The sequence below is a fragment of the Pleuronectes platessa genome, chromosome 15 (assembly GCF_947347685.1).
Source record: "Pleuronectes platessa chromosome 15, fPlePla1.1, whole genome shotgun sequence".
NCBI classification, from domain to species: Eukaryota; Metazoa; Chordata; class Actinopteri; order Pleuronectiformes; family Pleuronectidae; genus Pleuronectes; species Pleuronectes platessa.
Window position 1 is genome coordinate 6,871,312 of NC_070640.1, and position 9,134 is coordinate 6,880,445.

General features: G+C 41.1%; 1 protein-coding gene across 1 annotated transcript; it reads right to left on the minus strand.

Annotated features, from left to right (window-relative positions):
• Window positions 1-534: 534 nt before the first annotated feature.
• LOC128456927 (sodium- and chloride-dependent GABA transporter 2) lies at window positions 535-8,251 on the minus strand. Its single transcript, XM_053441363.1, has 14 exons — window positions 7,940-8,251; window positions 7,678-7,812; window positions 7,314-7,454; window positions 6,961-7,048; window positions 6,592-6,724; window positions 5,710-5,844; window positions 5,534-5,637; window positions 5,108-5,232; window positions 4,506-4,618; window positions 4,279-4,416; window positions 2,406-2,508; window positions 2,142-2,242; window positions 1,783-1,953; window positions 535-1,290 (listed from the first exon to the last, which is right to left on the minus strand). The coding sequence occupies exons 1-14, from the start codon at window positions 8,133-8,135 to the stop codon at window positions 1,153-1,155; spliced, it is 1,821 nt and encodes a 606-aa protein (XP_053297338.1). The 5' UTR covers window positions 8,136-8,251; the 3' UTR covers window positions 535-1,152.
• Window positions 8,252-9,134: the final 883 nt, after the last annotated feature.

Here is a 9,134-nt window from a genome sequence, read left to right on the forward strand (position 1 = left end):
TATTGAAACGTGGTGGAAGTCAAGCCATTTAATCACGTAATGACTTTAAAGTAGTTTTTAAATGGTCTCTTAGAGGTTTTTAGAGTGTTGTTTACCTGCATTAGCCTCAAACTATGCTGTTTTAATAGCACCATACAGGCCACATTGGAGAGTTCTATGTTTCAATACGATTTCTGGATTAGGGTTAGGGCAAACTTTCATATGAATATGAATAAACGTGTTTCTACTTCAAATGTACAAAATAATGTCCTACTCTTTGCTTTGTTGCCACCCATTCCCCAATGTGTCTAACAGTGTTACACTATCTCTGTAGAGTGTGATTCCAAGAGCACAAAATGCAGCAATTCAAGAGACTTGTGAAATATCGTCACATTCGATTAAAACTACAAAACACTTGACTGCATATTGCTTCACATACACCCTTTTTTTCATCTGGCACAAATCTTACCTCATTGGAGTCACAGAGTTTGGAAAGAAATCAAATCAAATGCTTGGAGCTGTGAGGCCCAATTAGCAGTTATAGAAAGCAAATTTTAATGTAGTTTACAGTTATTTGTGTTTTACAACATTAAAGTAAAAAAAAATCTAAAATGGGTTGTAAATACTGAGATTTGGTTGATTTGAAATGAGAAAAAAGATGTTGAATCTTGAAAGAAGTTGTCATTGAATGGGAAGTAATCAACTAAGTCCACATTGAGTTATCGTGCTTTGACTCTGTGTAGCACCTTTTCAGTATTAACAAAAAAAGCACGTTATCAATTGTAAGACACTAGTGAGAGAGTGTCTGTCTGCCTGTCTGTTGTTTCTGAGTTGAAACCATTACTGACATTCGAGAAATTATTGCTGATTCTCACAACTTCAAAGTCCTTGTCTACACTCCAAATATCTTTGTCCAGACAAGAACACAAAAAACTCACACAAAAGCTCAACCAAGCATTCTGGACCAGTAGGTGGCGATAAAGTCTACATTCGTGATCCGTCAAATACCAGCGAAGAACAATAATGCTGATTGTGGTGACATAATGTCTCAAATGTTCAGTATTTACATGTACGTTTTCAATTTGAACTCTGGAAGACGTTCATTGGTGCAGTTTGGCCCAAAGACGGAGGAAAAAGTAGAGCAGCACTCAGCTAGACAACTTGTCTGTGATCTCATTTAGTGACTTCCTCTGTGTCGGAAAAAGATTTGAGCTCTGCTGTGTAGGCAGCGGTGCCGTTGGTTCCCAGTGCAGGAGGATGTTTTTGATTCCAGGGGAGGTCATCCACAGGCTGGCAGAGGAAGACCAACCGCTGAGTGAAGACCAGAAACAGGATGTCAAATTACTTATGCAGATATGGCAGGAAAAATGCATTTCTATCAGTGAACATGTCTGAATGATTTAATCCAATGGGCGATTTCTGCAAAACTGTACATATGGAAAAAGTTAGGCACAAACAGAGAATCACACAGTCGCCTGTCCCACGATGAACCCGAGATTTGAGCAGAGCCAAAAAAGACTTTCACAAAGACCCAACAAATCCCGTAACAAACCAAAGCATGATTTTAACACATGGTTGATGCCGTAGGTGCCCCCCCCCACCCCCTCCCTTTCTTGTATATTTGTAAGCAGGATGTTTCGAGGGATTGGTTCCAGCTACCTGTGTGGTCGCCACAGAACAAATCTAGCCCTCAAAGTTGCACAGATATGTTTTTATCATCAACAAGTACAAAATGAAAAGTTTGATCAGAGGTTTACTTCACAGTGTTCAAGCAATTCAGAAAAACGGGAGGATGGGGCTCACCTGTCGTAGAGTGCCTTTTCCCTGCAACACTTTCACCAACACAAACAGCGGGATGAGGGAGAGGGAGACGCTGGCAATGAACCAGCCCAAGATGTTGGCCCAGAGTGGATAAACATACGTGTTACTGAACTTCAGCGGGGAGTATTTGACAATGGAGAAGATGAAGGTGCCCTGTGATTGGAGGAGACAAAGTGGAATAAAGTTACATGAAATGTTACAATGTGTAACTTATAACTGTGACTGTGGGCCGAGGTGGATGTCTCTTTTCTCTGCATAAAATGTTGAACATCCAACTAGAGAGATGGCAAGAAGCATTTTGGAAACAAAGCAATCAAATGACAGAGATTCAAGGGACTCACCATACAGGTGAGGGGAGTAATGAAGCACCAGCAGTATTTCATTAACGGGTATGGACGATAACCAATCATGTCTGTGATGTTTTCATAGAAACGATCAGAACCTGTGGGTTAAAGAGAAGACCTGAGATTAGATGAAATCCATCAGCATAGCAAACCTTCATAGGGCTGTCTTGACCCCATCCAAAACACTTTTAACCCAATGTTCTCATAATTTGAAGAATCTATTCTTTACTAGGTCGGTTGTGTAGTGTGTGTGTGACTTACCATAGACCCAGCCAATGCTGACAGACTGAAAAAAAGAGAGGAGGATGAGCGTGGTGCCACTGCAGACATGATGATCCAACAGCTGGAGCAGGTACATCCCTCCCTAGAAACAAGGGCAGCGATAACAACTTTCATCAATATAAACAAATCAACAGATATAAAGGGTATGCATCAGCAAATTCATCATCAACAACAGGTTCCCTCACAAATACTGTAGTCTTGAAATCGATCATTAAAAGCAAACACTAATCCTTTGACCTACTTTTCAATTCAAAAAGGTGCATTCAGCGGTGGCTCCACCTAAATCTCCGATACTTGAAGTGATGGTATAGCATTGTAAAATGTGAGTGGAAATCTCTACGTGAGATGAAGCTTTTTTTTTGACAGCTCGGCATCACGTTTTTTTTGTGAATGTATCAAATTGTGTTCTATAGCTACTGGCGAAGATTATTATTGATCAAAATATTGCTTTGAGCAGACTCAGTGATAACAAGAGGGTTGAACATGGAGAAATTCATAACTTACTGTAAATTACCTATCTTCGATCATCACTATGAATTTTATAATGTGGCAAAGTCCAAAAGAGAAATTCTGTCTGAAAAGAGGCTCCTTGATGAGCAGGCTGGAGCTAAGTTCTGTGATTTCATGAGATCAATTGAACAAAACAGTCCTGACAGCTTAAATACTGTTACACTCTTAATGGTTAGAAACTGTTAGCTGGCAGCCATACTCACCTTCTATTCATCAAAATGTTAAGAACTGGCCCTTTTCTTTAAAAACAAAGTCCCCTCAATCAGAGCAGGTATTACTGCTGACCTGACACAGACCATCAAAGACCATCTTAATAAATCCTCTAAAAATGATGAAACCATGGCAAAATTCACCTTCATTACTTGAAAAAAATAATTTCAGTGATTCAAGAGAACAACATCCTGGAGGAATTTCATCACAGCACTAAAACCGCACTTACTAAAATAATCAATGACAATGACACTCTGATGAAGATAAGGTTTCAATACTAATCCTTCCTAGACACGAGCGCTGCTTCTGATACGATTGACCACAACATCCTTATCAATTGTCTAGAGAAGTTGGTTGGTCTGTCTGACCGTTTCCTAACTGGTACATGATTGAAGGGAGGAGGAGCAAAAATTATGATAACGCTCTGCGCTCCATCACTGAATGTTTCCTAAAGCTTAATGAGGATAAAACAGAAATCCTTTTGGAGAAACGCTGGGAAATAATCTGGTTCAGCAAACTCCTTGGACTAAATAAGATGTGACAAGTCTCTGTGTTATCTTCGACTCTGATCTGAGTCACAAGACCCACATTAACAACGTGACCGAAACTTGTTCTTTCCACCTTAGAAACAGAGCAAAGGTTTGAGTCATATGTGGAGAATAATAATAATAATACTTGGGAACTAGTTCTGAGACAAAGCTGAGAAGCAACTGTTCCGCTGGATATCATTCCTTTAGCAGGCATGCCGTATTATTAATAATAATAATAATAATTGCAGGTTTTCAGTCCAAGTAAAACAACATCACTAAGTAACTGAAGTCGACTCTTGATGGCGGTTGCAATCTGAATGCAATCGGTTCCACACAGGACAACTGTCACATGATAGGATTTAGTGATTAATTGGATGAGATTTGGAAAATGACCACAACAAATTATAGTTCTTCAGGCATGTTTCAACCAGGAACATAACAGTCCAGATTATTATCATTTATTTGACTGTTGACCAGGAATGATTTGTTGGCCGAAGATCTGACATTAAGAAGAGCTAACTTCAGCTGCTGTGATGTCATGCCTCTTTCCCTCTTTTCTCTGCTTCGTCCCCTCTGAACCCTTTGGACTGTACTGCACTTACCTCTGTTACCAGTAAGAGTCCCAGCAGACAGCAGGAGATGCAGATGGCCAGCAGGAGCAGCTCACGCCTACAGCCCTTGCGCAGGTGAGCTGGGAACAGATCAACCAGTGATGTCATCAAACACTCCATCCCAACAAACTGGGGGGAGTCATCGAGAGGAGAGCGTCAGAGCTTCGTTCATTCATTCAACCATTCATTCAATCATTCACATGGGGTTTAGCCAGTACCTGACTGTCCAGTCCAAGCAGAATAATCATGAGGAAGAAACACACTGACCACACCTGAGGCATGGGCATCATGGCGAGTGCACGTGGGAAGACAATGAAAGCTAGCCCTGGGCCTACACACACACAAAAAACACACAACGTCACCAAACACAACAAATAAATGAAACACGATGGAGAACAGTGTAAACATACAAAACTATACAACAACTTGACAGAGTAATCAAATGGAGGAAGGATACCCATTCAATTTAAATTGATTATAAGTATTATTATTATTATTATATTGATGCTGCATGGGGAAACAGGGAGAAGTAAAACACAAGGACTGACAGAAAATACTGATGGGAATGTCATTTCATTTTTAAACCAGGTATCAGACAAACACAGCATCAAATGGCCTGATGATGATCATGTAGCCAAATTAAACTAAATTAATTAACATTCCATGGTTCCATTTGCCACAAGTTAAAGGTAAAATATCAATGTGGGGAAAGAGAAACCGATAGCATAAGGAGTTTTAAGTCTACCAGAAAAATACGACTTTACCAAAAGCCAGACAGGAAATGTACAACTGTCAACCACCTAACTGATCCGGTACCTACCGGATTCTGCCACCTCTGAAATATCCACTCCTTGTTCATATGTCATAAAACCCAAAATAGAGAAGACGGCGAAGCCTGCCACGATGCTGGTGACGCTGTTCAGCAGACACAAGTACAGACAGTCCCTGAAAGAAAAATCAATCCAGTTCTAGAAATGTGTACCCGACAGTGGAGTGGATGCATGGATAGAAAGTGTTCATTTACCAGCCAACAGAATAAAATGTGTATTTCCCCCTGTGTTCATCACAGGGTCATTAAATGATTGATCTTGTTAAATGTCAATATCAAACTCTTTTTCTTGTCTTTGTTTCAACGAATACAAAGCCTACGGAAATTATTATATTTCCCTCAAAATGATTAAAAGGATTCAGGGGCACATTTCATTCACAGCAGGGTATTTTAGAGGCGTATTAGTATTCCTCTTACCTGTAACAGTCATTGTTGTAAGTGTTGTAACTCCCGAGAGAGGTCAGGAACCCAAGGCCGATGGCGTAAGAAAAGAGGATCTGAGTACCAGCATCCATCCACACCTGAAGAGAGCAAACAAATGTGAGAAATCTGTGAAGCCGTACCGGCCTTTAGATTGTTGAATCTGTTCTTACCTGGGGATCTGAAAGGCGTGAGATGTCAGGGTAGAGGTAGTAAATGATTCCATGCATTGCCCCAGGTAGCGTAACCCCGCGGACCAGCAATACTAACAGCATGACGAAGGGGAAGGTGGCTGTGAAGTAGGCTGCCTGGAAAAAAAGAGCATCACTATTTTTTTACCGACATGACTTTCTCAAATGTCTTCTTTTGTCCAGCTCAAATTAATCCACCACCCATCTATGTTGGAGCAGCAGGACGTCGTAGTCGAGTCCTTTTTTGAATGATGGTTCTGAGAGATATGAGAGTTATGACGGATTCCCTGACACTGACCCCTCGGCCACTTCATTTTCACAATCCTTTTTGGCCAAACCATTTTAGCACACCTGTGGCTCTCATGATTTTATCTTCTATGCCTGACAAACATGAGTGGAGATGGACAATGTCTAAGCTCACCCTGAAAAAAATTAAATGAGCCACTTGTAAACATCTGAAAGTCTATTTTTTATCTTCAGATTGTAGTTATTGCCAATACAACAAAAGCTACAACCAGTTACTTTTAAAACTTTAACAGCTTGATTGATATGAATTGTTGCTCACATTCAGCCAAGAGTCTAGGACAGAAACAATATACACAAAATCAAAGAGGCACATCTGATGTAACAACTCATAAAAAATCATAAGAGGAAATCTTGAACAGCTAAACCTGTGGGAAAGTGGGAATCGCCTGCAGCTCACCCTTGTGAATCAATATAAGTCAATCCAGTTTACTCACGGAGAAACGACTGTGAGTGTGTGTGGGAGAGTGTGTATTTGTGTGTGTGTGCATAGAAGGGCATTGCTAGCAAAGCATTGGAACTTAAAAAAGTTATTGAATGTTGTTTTCCGTGTTAGCGAACCTTTCCTGTGGACTTGATGCCCTTCCAAACGCAGAAGTAGCAGATGACCCATGTCAGGATGAGGCACAAGACCAGTTCCCACCTCAAGCTGCCCACCTCCTCGATTCCATTGGAGATTTTCAAAACTCGCCGCCTGGAGAGAAAAGGGGAGAGATAATGGAAATGAGAGGGAGGGGAAGGAGGTCAATTATAATGGAGAGTGGGGGGAATTGGATTTCCGGGTGAAAAAAAGTGGATGAGGACAGAATCGAAGGCAGGTATAACAAAAAAAACTGGGTGGGAGTGGATGAGGAGGAACAGATGATGAGGTAAGAATCAAAAAAGGTACATTAAAAAGAATCCAGTTCAACTTGTTGACTCCTTGCTTACTGCCAGAACTCCACAACAGGAAGAGTGCCGTTCTCTTTGGCCATCATGCTGAGGCTCAGGTTTGGGTTGCTGAAGTCCAAGCACGAGTCTAATATGACAGGGAAAAAAACACTGTGAATTTAAAAATGCTCAATTATGGAGAAAAGTTTGTCCTATTCCATATCATTAGAAAATATAAAACATGCCATTTCCCTTCCTCTGAGATAATAACATGACAATTCTTTATTATCGTTTATCACGTTTTTAGAAGTTAGGCATTCAGGGAAATGTCTGAAACAAAAGTCATGGTTAATTTGACATGATTTTATCAACAATACGTCACACCTCTATAAGTTCCCAGATCCCTCTGTTACCTGTGTTCCAGTAGTGTCCGCATGAGGCCCAGGGCAAATCCTGGCTGAATGATAAGAACAGGTAGAAGAACGCCCACGCAATGATGATGATGTAGGAGGTTGCGCTGATGGCGATGATTAAGTGACTTGCAAAACCCATGCCTGAGAAAAGGGTGAAATATGGTGACTCGGGGATTTATCATCTGTTGAATGAGGAGCGATTATTGCGCAGATTCAAGATCCAACGATGCTGCAGTCACAATACTGCGTTTTTACGCACGTGGTCCGGTGTAAATAAATCACACGTATGATGCTTTTATTATAGTATCACAATGATTTTAGAAAAGTGAACAAGCTGGGGAAAAAATAATCGCTGTTTATTTACCCTGAAAAAGTGGACAAATCTTTTTCCAGCACGTGATCCCCCCCTGGTTGGTGTACTGTCCTAATGCTGTCTCAAGGAAGAAGAGGGGGATTCCGCATGTAAACATAAACAAGACGTACGGGATGAAGAACACACCTGTAAGACAGAGAGGATCTTTACTTGTTTGGACAACACATTTAAGGTCGGTCCTAGTTTGTTTTCCATTTCAGGAAATGCGCACTTGACAAGTGAGCGTAAAAGTTGCTGCGTAAAAAACACCCACCTCCGCCGTTTCTGTAGCACAGGTAGGGAAACCTCCACACGTTCCCAGGTCCGATGATCGCGCCCATGACAGTCAAGATGTACTCAGCCTTGGATCCCCAGTGCCCCCGTCCCTCCAGCTCTTTGTGGCTCTGTGCGCATCCATTTGGCACAGCGGCGGCGTACGCAAAAGTTCTATTATTTTTGTTCTGTGTCATCGCTCCTTAGATTTTCCCAAATGCGCTCTGCTGTTGGAGTTTATTTCTTCGCGCAATCATAGAAGTGCAAATGTGCAGTGTCGACGTGACAGCGGCTTTTATATAGTCACTGTCTGTCTGTCCCTCTGCCTGCAAAGCCTCCTCCGTGGGGCCACTTCCGGTGAAGGCTCCCAGACAACACAAGGACAGAATAAAACAAGCAGATGTTTATGTTCATTTTTCAATTACTATTGCAATTTGAAATGACTCAATTTCACAAAACTGGTCTGTATGCTTTACAATATGTCATGACTCTAGAATTTGACTCCTTTTATAAAGAGTGTATTTGGTATTTTGTGGTTTTGTTTCTGTTTGTGGACTCTTAACAGAACTCGTCCCCTTATCATTCCTGATTTCACATCAACATTCATGAGTTATTGTCTGAGCAAATGTTGAAAAACGCTAAAGGATCAGTGTGTAGAAGTTAGTGACATATAGTGGTGAAGTTGCATGTTGCAGCTACAGACCCCTCACCTCACCCTCCACTTCCAAACGTGAAAGATAACCTGAGGTAGCCTACAGTTGTCATTAAAACTCAAAAGGTTTAGTTTGTCCAGTCTGAGCTACTGTAAAAAAAAACATGTCAGCCTCCACAGAGAGGACCCGCTCCCGATGTAAAGTATTTAAATACACTAAGCCTTATAGTGTTGGTACAGTATATTCGTGAACAATAGTTGGACCTGCAACAACTTTTCATTATTTTTGAAGACAAAGGAGACTTCCAGGTCTCCCAGGCTGCGTCATAGACCTGCCCCTGGAAAGAACCATTAACCACTATTGTACAGTGTGTACCCCATGACCCCCATGACCCAGGAAGTCAACTCGACAATTTATAGGCTAATTTCCCTCTCTTTTCTCTCTCTTTCTATTCCAAAGAACTCTTGTCTTCATAGTGGCCAGCTCGTCTGTATATACTAAGTACACTTAGTTAGTTTGTATGTTTATACTTTATTTTCACAA

Coding starts and splice junctions, on each gene's coding strand:
- LOC128456927 (XM_053441363.1), bottom strand. CDS start 8,135: ATGACACAGAACAAAAATAATAGAACTTTTGCGTACGCCGCCGCTGTG. Junction 5,233..5,533: donor TACAACAATGACTGTTACAG/GTAAGAGGAATA, acceptor TTTTTCTTTCAG/GGACTGTCTGTACTTGTGTC. Junction 1,291..1,782: donor GAAAAGGCACTCTACGACAG/GTGAGCCCCATC, acceptor GTCTTCACTCAG/CGGTTGGTCTTCCTCTGCCA.